Here is a 14,644-nt window from a genome sequence, read left to right as displayed (position 1 = left end):
CTTTGCCCCAAAGTTTGGTGTCATTGGGGAACTTGGCCAGTCCGCTTCTGACTCCAGTGTCCACATCATTAATGAAGATGTTGAACAATATGGGTCCAAGGACAGAGCCTGGGGGACCCCACTGGTTACAGGACACCATGATGAGTGACTTCCATCTATTACTACCCTCTGGGTCTGACCACGGAGCCAATATTCCAGCCAGTGGATCGTGGTGGACCCAAGGCCACAACTGGCCAGTTTCACCAAGAGGTGATCATGGGATACCAGCTCAAAGGCTTTTCTGAAGTCCAGATATATGACATCAATCTCTTCTCCCTTGTCCAAGTGATAGGTCACTTGGTCGCAGAAGGAAATGAGATTGGTCAAGCAAGACCTACCCGCACGAAACCTGTGCTGGCTAACCCTTAGGATGTTGGCGTTGGCCAGTCTATTAAGGATGGCCTCTTTAATAAACTTTTCTAAGATCTTCCCCAGGATAGAAGTCAGGCTGACAGCCCTATAGTTAGCCGGATCTACTCTCCTCCCTTTCCTGAAGATAGGTCCCACACTGGCCTTCTTTCAGTCTTCAGGCACTATACCGGAGCACCAGGAGTTTTCAAAGATCCGTGCCAAAGGCTGGGCTATGATGCTGGCCAGTTCCTTGAGTACCCTGGGGTGTAGATTGCTAGGGCCGGCTGACTTGAAGGTATCCAGCTTCTCAAGGTGTTCCTTCATGAGGTCAGCATTAATGGAGGGCAGGGGATCTCCCTCACCCGGACCATATGTATATACATGACATATGGTACTTAAAATCATGTGGCAGATTTAACTGCTCTTTGCTGAAGGCTATTTTTTTCATTGAAAAAAGTTATTTTGTTTTACATTTTTCATTCATGGTTTTCTCCAAACTGGTATATTTTATTTTTTTTTAATCTTTGATTTAGCAGTTTTTCACTTTTATTTAATAGTTTTATTGAATAGTTTAGTTAATAGTTTATCACCTAAATATTTTCTTTCTCACTAAAAAAAGTCTAAAATTCACATCTCTTCAGAAGCTTATCTTACCTCTCCTGCAGTCACAATTATTTCTAGAAAAAACAAATCTCAATTAGAACATATATGCTGTTATTTTTTATTTTCAGGTTGGATTTAAGATACTTTTGTTCATTTTTTTTTTTTAACATACATCAATGTGGCATCCCCCCCTTTGTTTATGACTCAGTTTCTGAACGTTCACTATATATAATTCTAGGTGCCTTTCTAATATTTCTAAAGCAAACATTTTTCATTGACAGGTCTCTCAAGAACAATATAAAATTTGTTTTCTACAATGAAAAATAGCTAGTTCTACTTGTTCATAATATTCCTCTTGTTTGATACTTGAAAGTTGATTTTGAAACCCTCTAAGAATGATACCTTAACTTTCATTACAAAAGTGACAGAAATCTATAATGGTAAAGATGGGATAACAAAGTCCAATGTAGGAATGCTCAAGTCCTGGGCTGCAGGCCAGATCTGGCCAGCAGGCTCTCCAAGGGTCAGGAAATTTGGTGGCAGTGGAGCAGTGAAAGTTTTAATTGGTGCTTCCCTGCTGCCAAATTTCAGGACTTGAGGGAACACTGTGAGCCAGATAATGTGGCCCTGTGTGGCAGATTGTGTCAGCCTATGGCCAGATTCAGATGCAGGTGACTAAGTTGGTTAAGGATCATGGGAGCACAGGGCAGGATTGGGACAGCTTGAGATTGAAGAAGTGCACAGATAAAATATCATGCTAATACATATAAAAATCCCTGGCCACAAAGTAATCGATACAATACTTTGTTGCTCATTATTAACATTTTAAGCTGTCCTTATTACTACTACTGCATTTCCAAGGACTCAGAAGAGAAATCTCCATATTTTTTTTAAATAAGACGGAAGGTTAAAGTTGTCTGAATTTCATGCAACTTAATTGTCCGTGGTATTGTTGTTGTATATGGCCAACACACAGCTGTTCTTTCCCTTTATTAAAACACAATAAATTAAAAAACTCCCTGACCCACCATCATTTACGGAAATTTATCTTACTACCTTAAGACACTGCTACAATTAATCACTGTTATATTTCCTGATCAAGAAAAACTAGGACCTGAACACTGGGTGTGTGAAAATTGGGATCCTGATCTGCAGTTCAAACACATCTCTATCTAAGAGCACTGTTGCTCATGAAAGTTTATCCATCTCTGATTCAGTTAGTTTTTAAAGTAAAACTCTGCTGTACCTTGCATCTGACTTCAGGCTAGTATGGCTATCCCTTTACCGAGAAAACAAATAGTATGTTATATTTTAATGTCCTTAGTGATTTTATTTTCTATATGTCAAATTTAAAACATATCCAGAATGTCATGCAGATCTATTATTTGTCCACAAAATTTATCCTAGCAAATTAAAAAAAAAAAATCAATATGAGGTCAAAGATTTTAAAAACCTAAAACACATTAAGTATGGTTAAAAACCATTTTCATTATAAACCCCTTGGGTACATATTTTCTGAAGATATTCTGAAGCCTTTTACATACTTCAGTTGCTGCATCAATAATAAATTGAAGAACATAAAGTGCAGTTTTCTCAAAGATTATAAATAAATATAAATGAGAAGGTTTTCCATTTAAAAAAAATCATTTTCAGATATCTTTTTAATGCCCTTGGTCTTCCTAATTTAAATTCTATTATTTCTATGTCATTAAAATTCCTAGCATGCAGATTTAGACTACATAAATGGGAAGTGGGACAGGCCTTTTGTGGCACAATTAAAATTGTTTCCTTTCAAGGACACTCTAACAGAAGGTGAACACTCATTTAGCTAATATGGTAAAGGAGGAAAAATGATTGCTTATTAGAAAATTTTATTCTGTGATGATTTTGATGGTATTCAACTTTTAGTTTCTCAATGGGTTATTACAGGGGCACCAATTTGCATAAAAAGATTAAAGATTACATGAATGTCAAAGACTGCTTTGCTGCTCTCAGGGGAAGATGGGAGAGGAATCCTGTGAAAATGTCAAATGAAATGATCAAAAGTAGTTTTCAGAGGGTGCATAATGAAGAGTATATTCTCCAACCCTATGAGTCAGAGTATTCAAAGTGTTTCCAAAAATAAGAATGCTTGAACTTCTGCACTACTATATAATGGCATGGAAGCCAGGTCACAACTCCAAAATTGTTCAACAGGAAGGCAGAGTACACAAAAGCTGCTTTGCAGCAACCTTTTTTTCCCCTTTATTTATTTTTTTAACATAACAGGTTTTGATCTTGCAACTACACTTTAATTAGACTCAAAAAACAAAAAAGTTAACACATGCCAATAGGTCTGCAATAATTTTTAAAAAGTTAATAACATTGCTTGAATAAATATTACTGATAATTAACCAACATTTTAATGGAGAAATCAACTTTAGAACCCATCTGATAGCTTGTAGAGCCACAATTTTTATGTAGTTCTTTATTTCCTAAAATGTTCTTCTAACTATGAACTATGGAAAAAGGCCTTCTGATCCTATCCCTCTCATTAGGGAATATGGAGGATCAAATGAAATCCTGACTGGTATTCTGCCTTTCTTTTTCTACAAATTATTATACAATGAAAATAGGAGAGAATTGAAGATGGTTTGGAACTATTCAGAAGAGCTTACATGTTCTCTCTATTTAGGATATAATCCACTGATAATTTTACTGCCTTTATCCAAGTGTCATACACTTGGAGGACGCCAAAAAAAACATTAAAATGATTCCTAGGAATTCTGTGACAGTTAGCTAGCAACGTAAGTCTGAAGTAAGGGATATTGGCTCTTTAGGACATAAATAAATGTACCATTTCTTCTGGGAGAAAGCCTTTGTATGTCCTAGGATCCCACAGAGCTACCAGCCCATTGATATATCTTAAGTACCTGTGAAATACCAGAGATAAAGTGTCCTAACATTTTTTCCAGGGGACAGCTGTAAGATAATCCTCAGAGTGTGAACAGACGTGACACCTCTAACATTCTAAATACTCTTTAAACCCCAAGATGAATTGAGTCTGCTCCAACACACCGGATCTCTGGCACATCCACCCCAAAGGAGGAATATTCTACACTGGTCCAGACCTGCAGAGAATGAACTAGGAAAGCCAAGGCTGCGACTGAATTCCAACTGGCTACACGTATCAAGGACAATAAAAAAATCCTTTTTCAGTAATGTGGGGAGCCAGAGGAAAAGCGAAAGGTAACATTGGACTCCTGCTAAACCATATGGGACAACTGGCAACCGATGCCCAGGAAAAAGCCAAACTGCTTAATGGGTATTTTGTGTCTGTTTTTCAGCAGCACCAAGGGACAGCCCTGCTCAATACAGCACAGGACGGCCAGACAAGGGAGAATTGATCTACATTGATGAAGGGTAACATGTGTAGGAACACCTGGAGAGGCTGGACATCTTCAAGTCAGCTGGCCCAAACAGTTTACATCCCAGGGTACTCAAAGAGCTGGTAAGCATCACAGCTCACTGGTACTGGCACAGATCTTTGCAAACTTGTGGCGCTCAGGTGTAGCGCCCAAAGATTGGAAGAAGGCCAATGTGGTTGCCTATCTTTAAGAAAAGGAGGAAAGTAGATCCGGAACTACAGGCCCATCAGCCTGACCTCTATCCCAGAAAAGATCTTGGAAAAAATTCTCAAAAAGACCGTTCTTGACAAACTGGCAGATGGCAACATCCTGAGGAATAGCCAGCACGGGTTTGCTGCGGGTAGGGTTTTGCCTGACCAATCTCATCTCCTTCTATGACCAGGTGACGTATCACTTGGATAAGGGAGAAGAGATTGACATCATATATCTTGATTTTTAAAAAAGCCTTCAATCTGGTACCTCATGAGCACCTCAGAGAAAAAGTGGCCAACCGTGGCCTGGACTACATCACAGTCCACTGGCTGGGGAACTGGCTCCAAGGTCAGACCCAGACAGTGGCAGCTGATGGAAGTCAATCATCGTGGTGCGCCATGACCAGTGGGGTCCCCCAAGGTTCCATTCTTTGGCCTATACTCTTTTACATCTTCATTGATGATGTAGACATAGGTATCAGAAGCAGACTGGCCAAGTTCGTCAATGACACCAAACTTTGGGGTACAGCATCCACACCCGAGGACAGGATGGTGATCCAGACTTACCTTGACAGGCTCAAAAAATGGGCGGATGAAAACCTGACTGTGTTCAACACTGAAAAATGCAAGGTACTCCACCTTAGGAAGCAAAACCCGCAGCATACTTCCAGGCTCAGCAGTACTACACTTCCTAGCACCACGGCCAAAAGGGACTTGAGGGTCATGACTGACCACAAGATAAATATGAGCCACCATTGTGATGTTGCAGCTGGTAAAACAAGCAAAACTCTGGCTTGCCTACATAAATGCTTTTCAAGCAAATCCCTGGATGTCATCCTCCCACTCACTGTACTTGGCCTTGGTGAGGTTGCAGCTGGAGCACTGCATCCAATTCTGGGCTCCACAATTTAAAAAGGATATGGAGAAGTTTGAGAGAATCCAAAAGAGAGCCACGCACATGATCAGAGGGCAGGAAAATAAGTTTCACAATGAGAGGCTGAGAGCTATGGGACTCTTCAGCCTGGAAAAACCCAGGCTCAGGGGGAACTTGGTGGCTGCCCATAAGTATATAAGGGGTGTACATCAGGATCTGGGGGAATGCCTGTTCACCAGAGCACACTAAGGGAAGACTAAGTCAAACAGTCACAAACTCCTTCAAGACCATTTCAGGCTAGACATAAGGAAGAACTTCTTTACTGTCCAAGCCCCCAAGGCCTGGAACAGATTGCTGCCAGAGGTGGTGCAAGCACCTACTCTGAACTCCTTTAAGAAACATTTGGATGTTTATCTTGCTGGGATCCTTTGACACCTGCTGACTTCCTGCCTCTGTAAACACATGCAGGTCAATGGGCCCGCTCTGGGATGAAGGCAGGACTCTACTGCCCAAAGCCTTATTGACTTCAAAGAGGTGTCAAATATATAGCCTGTAGGCCAAATTTGCCCTACAAAGTCTTATAATCCAAGCCAGGTGTCCTTTCCTTGAACTTTTCCTTTGTATTTAAATTCCTCTCTATTTTAAACCCTTTTATCTCCAAGTCTATTCATAATATTTGAGCAAGCAGGCTATCACATGTGAAAGTTCATACATCTCTGAACCAGTTAGACTCTACATGGTTGCACCCTGCCCTACCTTCTGCCAGGGAGTCATGAACATACTTTTGAAGAAGTATGCTTTACCAAACATCCACAGATCTTTTCTCCACAATGGAAGCTTTAGCCTAGCATGATCCAAAGCTAGCACTGATAACAACCGTCTTCTGACTGAACTTCAGAACAATTTTTTTCCTAGTTTGTTCATAGGACTAAAACAACCTGCATGTTTTTGTTTTTAATTTCTTCAAAAGCTTAATTTGTGTAATTTCAAATGAATTTTCTACCTTTGGATATATATGGGCCCAGATCCTAAGTTACATTTAAGATGTTTAAAACTTTGGGGCAGCTAACTCGAAAAATATACATCTTATCTTGGAAGTATGATCCTGTTTCACAAAAGAAGACAGTCTTCCCTCTCCCCCAGCATGCTACCTTCACAGATGCCAAACCTATTCTGCCCTGTGAAGCCACATAGTTTTCTCCCATTTTTTCAATAGACAGCCTTATGCATTTCTACCACATCAGGTTCTAGCTGGCACAGAGGGAAACAAACTGACAGCAAAACTGATTACACCATAAAGTAAAACAAAGAATGAAGAACCTTTGGGCCAATGATCTACTGGTTAGAGCAGTTGCCCACAAAGTAGGAGACCTAGGTTCTAGGTCCCTTTGGTTCCAGCCTGCAGGAAAGCACCCTAAACAATAGGGCAGTTTCCTGGCAGCATGAAGCAGGCAGCACTTTTTGATTCCTTTCCATCTGACTTAAACAGAATGCCATGAGTAATGGGACAAGGAGAGCACATTAAAAAAATTATTTAATGTATTTAAAATGTATCAACTGCATTTGGAGCAGAGACCATAACCTAGGGTTTCTGTCTCACACTGGGCTCCTGAGACTCCATTTTGTGTGCTCTCATGGGTGACTGGTGTGGCCTTAGTTAGTGGGGGGCATGTACCTCCCCTGCAACCAGTCCCACTAACCAGAGGAGGTCCCCAATCTCGGTGACCGGGGGGGACCCTGCAATGGGGAGCAGCTGCAGCAATTGGCCAGTGCTTGCAGGGGGTGCACTGCAACTCTCAGGGGGTGTACATGCACCCCCTGTGCACCTCGTACACATCGCCACTGTACACTCTCATGCCCCACAACAATTCCTTTCTATCAAGAATCCCAATTTCAAGAGGAAGGAGCAAGATGATTTAAGTCTTGCCTAGCCTATAGGCTGGTGGTTAAGGTATTTTCCTGGGAAGCAGAATCTGTGTTCAATATCTCTCTGATAGAGAGTAAGAACCCAGACTTCCCATTTCCTGGTTGAGTTCTCTAATCATTAGGCTGTTGGACAAAACATGCATAGATCCTTCTCTTCTTACATTATCAAGCTCCACACAGGATCCCGACTTCAATGAGTTCAGTAGGATTTTACAAGAGAATCAGGGACTCATGCAGAATGAATGTGCTTCCCAGATAGAACTGGCTTACAGCAGAACTCATGTGGAGTTAAACATGTAGGGGGCTGCTCTGGATCATTTCTGAGTTTGCTGAGAGCACAAGTTTAGTCAACAGTGATCCTTCCATGCAAAAATGAAGGTACATAAGGAACTTAGATACCTTAATTATTTTGTGACTGACACCTAAAAGCCTCGTGTGTGCCACTTAAGTATCTTACAGGCAGAACAGGAGTTCAGTCAGGTCTCCAACATCTAAGACAGGTAGTTGCTAGTTTCTAACATTTGAGAAATATGGTCAGTGCTATAGAAAAGATAGGGAAGAAGGACTTTATATAGGTAGTGCCTGTCACTGGTGCAAAACCAAAGATACTTCCAGTTAGTTATTGTTGAGTATTGCAGAGTAGACTACTGCTGGCTGCCCTTAGTCTTCTCAGTAGCCTCATTAAACTATCACAAAAGTTGGACGTAATAGATGTACAAAGAAGCAATGATATCCTAATCTGGACTGGTGGGGGGGGGCTCTAGGAGCAGTGCAACCTGGGAATCTGGAGAACTATAAATTGCTAATTTTATCTCTGTGGATCAAATTGAAATTAACCTAATACAAGCTAGGTCATGCTGACCAGAATTAACTCTCGCCTGAAGTGACATAACTTTGAGCTGCTCAGAAGGCACCCAGCACAGGTTTTCATAGATTTCATAGACATTAGGGCTGGAAGGGACCTCAGAAGATTGAGTCCAGACCCCCGCTCAAAGGGCAGGAAGTCAGCTGGGGTCATAGGATCCCAGCAAGATAAGCATCCAGTTTGCTCTTGAAGGTGTTCAGTGTAGGTGTTTGAACCACCTCCAATGGCAGACTGCTCCAGACCTTGGGGGATCAGACAGTAAAGAAATTCTTCCTTATGTCCAGCCTGAAACGGTCTCACAGTAGTTTATGACCATTCAACCTCATAATCCCTTGAAGTGCTCTGGTGAACAAACGCTCCCCCAGATACAGGTGGTCACCCCAATAAACTTACAGGTGGCTAACAGGTCACCCTTGAGCCTGCGCTTTTCCAGGCTAAGGAGCCCCATGGCTCTCAGCCTGTCATCGTAAGGTCTGTTTTCCTGACCTCTGATCATGGGCGTGGCTCTTCTCTGGACTCTCTCCACCTTCTCCACATCCTTTTTGAATTGTGGAGCCCAAAACTGGACGTAGTACTCCAGCTGCGGCCTCACCAAGGCCAAGTACAAGGGGAGAATGACATCCCGAGATTTGCTTGAGAAGCATCTATGGATGCAAGCCAGAGTTTTGGTCACTTTACTAGCTGCAGCATCGCATCGCAGGCTCATGTTCAACTTGTGGTCAATGATGACCCCCAAGTCTCTTTCTTCTGTAGTGCTAGCCAGCGTAGCACTGCCGAGCCTATAAGGGTGCTGCAGGTTTTTCTTCCCAAGGTGGAGAACCTTGCATTTTTCGGACTTAAACACCATCAGGTTCTCATCTGCCCATTTGCTGAGCTTGTCCAGGTCAGCCTGGATCATCCGCCTGTCTTCTGGTGTGGATGCTTTGCCCCAAAGTTTGGTGTCATCGGCGAACTTGGCCAGTCCGCTTCTGACTCCAGTGTCCACATCATTAATGAAGATGTTGAACAATATGTGTCCAAGAACAGAGCCTTGAGGGACCCCACTGGTCACAGAACACCATGATGAGTGACTGCCATCAATTACAACCCTCTGGGTCTGACCACAGAGCCAATTTCCCAGCCAGCGGATCGTGGTGGATGCAAGGCCACAACTGGCGAGTTTCGCCAAGAGGTATCATGGGATACTAGATCAAAGGCTTTTTTGAAGTCAAGATATATGACATCAATCTCATCTCCCTTGTCCAGGTCACCTGGTCATAGAAGGAAATGAGATTGGTCAAGCAAGACCTACCCACAACAAACCCGTGCTGGCTATCCATTAAGGATGGCCTCTTTAATAAGCTTTAACATGTGGATGTTTGCCTTTCGGGCACCCTTAGTATAAATTAAGTGTAATGTGTAACTTCACCCTGTTGAGAAAAACCATCAATATGAGTGAGGCAAATGTGATCTCCCTGGACATATCAGGTAAGGTAAGGGATTATTAATGCCTTTGCTCAAGGTATTGTTGGTAGGACCTTATCTAGATACTATGAAGAATTCTGGCCACCCTTATTCAAGAGAGATGACTTCCTGCTGGAACAGGTTAAGAAAATAGCTATTAGGATGACAGCAGAACAGGATAGCATAGTTCCATTTTTAAGAGAAAACTAAAAGAGCATAGTTTGTTTGCCTTCACAAAAAATGGGTGACAAGGGACATGGAAAAAACTATTTAAAAGTAGGCATGGAAAAAACTATTTAAGCTCAGGATAAACTTTGAAATAAGAATAAATGGGTTTTAAGCTGATCATGAATACATTTATGATGGAAATTAGAAGAAAGCTGCTAAGCATCAAAGCAGTAAGGTCCTGGAACAGCATACAGACATGAATATAAAGTAGTGGAGGCAAACAGTTTATGCAGTATTACAATGAAGAGTGATCAGTTTCTGAGGGGGATTATGAAATGTTTCTCTGAGCCAGCATGGGACGAGATTTCATGACCCAAAAGGCCCCTGCCAGTCCTGTGTTCTGAAGTATAAATGTCTATTTGGGCCTCAGGCATAACATGTTCAACATGCTGAATAATGATTTGAAGAATAGCTACTGCCAAGCTACATTAAACAATATATATGTGCATTCACCTCCAAGAAGGCTGAAGGGCATAAGATATACTGTTTAAATTGTTTCTCCCCACTAATCTTTTGAGATCCAGATCAGATGTGACAACTCAAAAATTAGTAGGAACTGATTTGGGGATGCAACTGGGCACAAGTGTGGAAACTAGGCAAAACTACCAGCAATGGATTAATCTAACCAAACAACAATAACGCTAGCACTACTAAAAACTAATACTAAATTGGTTAAAAAACAATTCTAGATTTCAGGTACTGAAAGAAGTCCCTTATACACACAGCTAGCCCCCAAAAAAGGAAACACTTGAGTTACTGTGGACTACACAGTCCTCTATGACATCAAATAATACCTTAAATTATCTTTCAGTATGCACTCATATACTGTAACAAAAGCCTGTCCCAGGGGTGGCCATGACACCCCCGGGGCATGTCTAGATGAGCACACAAGTCTGTGTCCCCAGGAACAAATAGCAGTAACACATAGTTGTGACATTACTAGTTGTTCCCGGGGAGTGCACCTGCATGCTTACCTGGGGCCCTGGGGAAATAAAGGTTTTGGAAGAGGCAGCAATCTGGGTCTGCAGAGCCTGGCCAGTAGCCAAGGCATGGCTCTCGGTAGTCACGCTCTGGGTTGAGGTGGTGCACACTGAAGCCACATGCACTGTCCCAATTTGTTTTTGGACCTCCCCCCTCCGTTATCTAATTTTGGCTCTGTGCTGTAAATATCAAGTGCAGAGAATCATATGACATGCACTGCATGCGTTTTACAGCACCTCCAAAGCCTCTGAGGTGCACAAAGCACATGTGTGCACTCGTCTGGACATGCCCCTGGTGGCTTGTTTTACCTTGACCCTCCCGTTCTGTTTAACTGCCATGCCTTGATGTACTTCTACCTTTAAGAAAAGGGAGGCTGCCCCAGGGATTCCTGAGCAAGCTCTCATCCATTCCTGTCCTATTCCCGGTTCTGAGTCTGTTCTGGTTCTGTCCCTGAGCCCACCCTGACTCATATCTCCACACTATTCCCGGGTATCTAGTTTCTCCTGGGCATAAGACCTTTCTGGTCCCCTATAGGCACCAGATTTGCTCTGGTCCTCTCCCTGTTCCAATTCAGAACACCCAGACTCACCCTGGTCTTTTCCCTACCCTTCACCCATGTTCTAGCCCTGCTCCCTGCCCTACAGGACCTCCACCTCCCCTTAGTCCCTCCCAAACCTCCAGATGTTACCACAGGCTGTAATCTCCTTGGTATTATTTCAGAGCTGCAGCCATCCTGCCCAGATGTTCTCCCAGCAATCTCCAGGGCCAGACTGCCTGCCCAGCCTTCTTCTAGGTTGTATGGCTCCTGTCTCCTATCACACCTGCCACCTGTTTCATATGCAGCCTGCCTGCTGTTAAAGTAGCAGGAACACCAGGCCTTCTGCTACAAATACTACAGTGGATTTTTTAATGTAGATTATTAAAGATGATTAGAACTGCTGGCTAAGACTTTTTAAAATTCAAGTCCTCTTAGACACTGCAATAAAGAATACTGTAGAAAGTCAGAGAAAGATAAAAACTTGGTATAGCATTAGACATTTAAAATAAATACATAAGGAAAATGAGGACTTCCCAAACAGTTGAGATAGGAATAATTTACGTTTAGGACTCTTCAACCTTGAAAATGTTCCCTTAAACCAGACTGTTTATATCAGAACACATCTGTTTATTTACACTTCTAAAAAAGAAAAATCCTAAAGTCTATCGTGTTCTATTTGGATACCAGAACTTTATGTACAACATATATGACTCCTCAGTTTCATAAATGTTACAAAGAATAACCTAGAATATATGGTAGTGTTCTCTTTCTCCTTACATCAGCATTTTCCAAAACCTTTATTCCTAAATTTCAAGAACTACAGAAAGCAGAGCAAAGAGGTATGTCAACTAGAGGTGGACGGTTGTCTATCTATATATCAAGTTCAATAAATGTTAAAATTATTTACAGACTAAGCAGAACAAACGCAGTTTAATTCAAATGTACAACTGAGTTCTAGTATAATTTTAACCACATGGTTAAAGGAGAGGAAAACTTGCAGTAATACAAGCTTCTGTCTTGAACTGTGCCTTTTCTTTGATGTCATTCAAAATTAAAAAGTTTGTGTACTTGGCTACATTTTATTTATGATATTACCTAGGTCTACCATATTAATTTATAATTGTTGAACTGCATCATGCCTTCATAACAAAAAATAAAAAGTCAAGTGTTCCAGACAGGATACATGTAGCAATCCATATTAAGGCAGCAAGCTATGATAGGGCATCTCAGCCACAAAACTTAATCCCTCCCTCTATTTTTTCACTACACCAAGACAATACATCCCTATTGGGAATGAGAACTGAAATCCACTTTATTTACTACATATTAGTATGGAAAAAGATCTAGGATTACAGTAAAGAAGAACGACTACTGTTCTGCTTGCTTACATTTTGTAAAATGACATATCTGAAGGCTTTTCTGACTAAATACACATGGAAAAAGAAAGATTTAGTTCTGTATTATGCAGGGCTGGTTGACACATGAGAAAGTGTCAAAAAAGGAAGACTTAACTACTGGAAGAACATTGAGAAACATTATGCTCTCCCAAACTGTGATGCTTCTGAAAATTTATATAAAGCATTGTATAAGGTTTACTGTATTCTTCTGTTCAATATCAGTTTCAAGCTCCCAGTTTCACTTCCATGTGCTTACATAAACCTTTAAAAGTAAGACGGGATTATTGAAGAGAATTTGCAGAACTCAAAAAGGAACTAAAAAATGGAAAAGGGAATTGCAGAACGAATAACAAAAAAACAACATATGAAGGGCTTTGAGAGCAAAATAATGTTATAATGTAATAATGTTAATAGAACTGAACTGTCTGAAGAAATCAGTGACTGACTAGTTCTGATTAAATTATTGCACCGAAACACATTCCACAAACTTCTTATTATTTTCACTTTTAATTTCAAGAGCCATAATTTACATCATGAAATGAAACACAGAAAACTTTCTATTGAATAAAACACTTGATACATACACGTACCTTAACAACAGGATTGAGGAGAACTACCCCTGATTTCTTTGTAATGACTTGTTTTGTTGTGTAATGATGGTCTATAAGTTGAGGAATAGTGGGAAATCCAGTTCCTTCAAATCTATACTGATTCTGTAAGGGAAAAAAAAAATTCAGTCTGAGAAAAGAGAAAGTTTCACAAAAAAACCATATAAAACAAAGAATTAACAATCATCACCCTTTAATAACTAGAGAAAAAACAGTTTAATCTCACAGGAGTAAATCCTGGTCTCACTCAAATCAGTATTAAAGTGTCTACTGACTTCAATGGAACTCTAATCTGAACCATAACAATTTATAAAAACATCTTATAAAATTGGCATAATTAAATAATCATAGACATTAACTCTTTAAAGAATGCTCAACTCTGATGGGATAAGACATCAATCTGAGTATATGACACTCTGAATATGATAAAAAGGATATGCAACAAATATACTACTTATTTAAAAAAATGGACAGTATTTACTTTCAGATAACTTTTAATCATAAAACTACATAAAATAGATTTGAACTAGGGAAAAAAACCTCTGCAGATTCCTAATATGGGTAAGTAAAACTTTTCTCATTTGGAAAGAAAGATCAAAACTGATCAGATGAAATCATAATTCACTATGTAATACTATCTCTACATAAGTCACTGACACCCAGAGAATAAAATCTATAAGGAATCTTTGATAAAAGTGAAATCAACATAGTCCCCAAGAGCATCTAAGGCAGGAGTGGGCAAAATATGGCCCACAAGCTGTATCCGGCCCACCAGCCTGAGGGAGGTCTGTGGCCTGCTTCACTCTGCTCTGCTGCAGCCAGGGCCGGGCAGGGCCACATAATACATCAACGCCTCCAACCCACTGCATCCACCCCTACCCCTTCATCGGCTTCCTGTTGGCATTGTGGCCACCAGCAGCCAGACCTACGAAGGACAGGGCCTGTGGAGGCAGGACCTGGTCAAGCATGACACACAGTTCCTGCGAGTGGCACCAGGCCCTAGGTGACAGGTGAAGTGGACCAGGGCTGCCTGAAGGCACACAACCCCGGGCCGAGCTGGGCTGGACCCGTGACGAGTTGCACAGGTGGTGCCGGGTCTGAGGCAGCTAGAGCCACGCCACACTGCATGGGGCTCTGGCAGCAGTGGGCCCTGAGCATCCAATGGCTGCTGCTGCTGGGGGTGGGGGTCTGTG

At 41.4% G+C, this 14,644-nt stretch overlaps 1 protein-coding gene across 1 annotated transcript in view; it reads right to left on the bottom strand.

The window, feature by feature from the left end:
- The window catches only part of FER (FER tyrosine kinase), a 357,078-nt gene that overhangs the window by 181,928 nt on the left and 160,506 nt on the right, over nucleotides 1–14,644 (bottom strand). The window contains exon 13 of the mRNA XM_019532458.1: nucleotides 13,434–13,556. Coding sequence (XP_019388003.1) covers nucleotides 13,434–13,556 — 123 coding nt within the window. The remainder of the gene's footprint in view (nucleotides 1–13,433; nucleotides 13,557–14,644) is intronic.

The sequence above is a fragment of the Crocodylus porosus genome, unplaced genomic scaffold (assembly GCF_001723895.1).
Source record: "Crocodylus porosus isolate Cpor-Errol unplaced genomic scaffold, CroPor_comp1, whole genome shotgun sequence".
In the NCBI taxonomy this organism is placed as follows: Eukaryota; Metazoa; Chordata; order Crocodylia; family Crocodylidae; genus Crocodylus; species Crocodylus porosus.
Note: the sequence above shows the minus strand (reverse complement) of the source record. Positions and strands in the feature narration are given on the sequence as shown.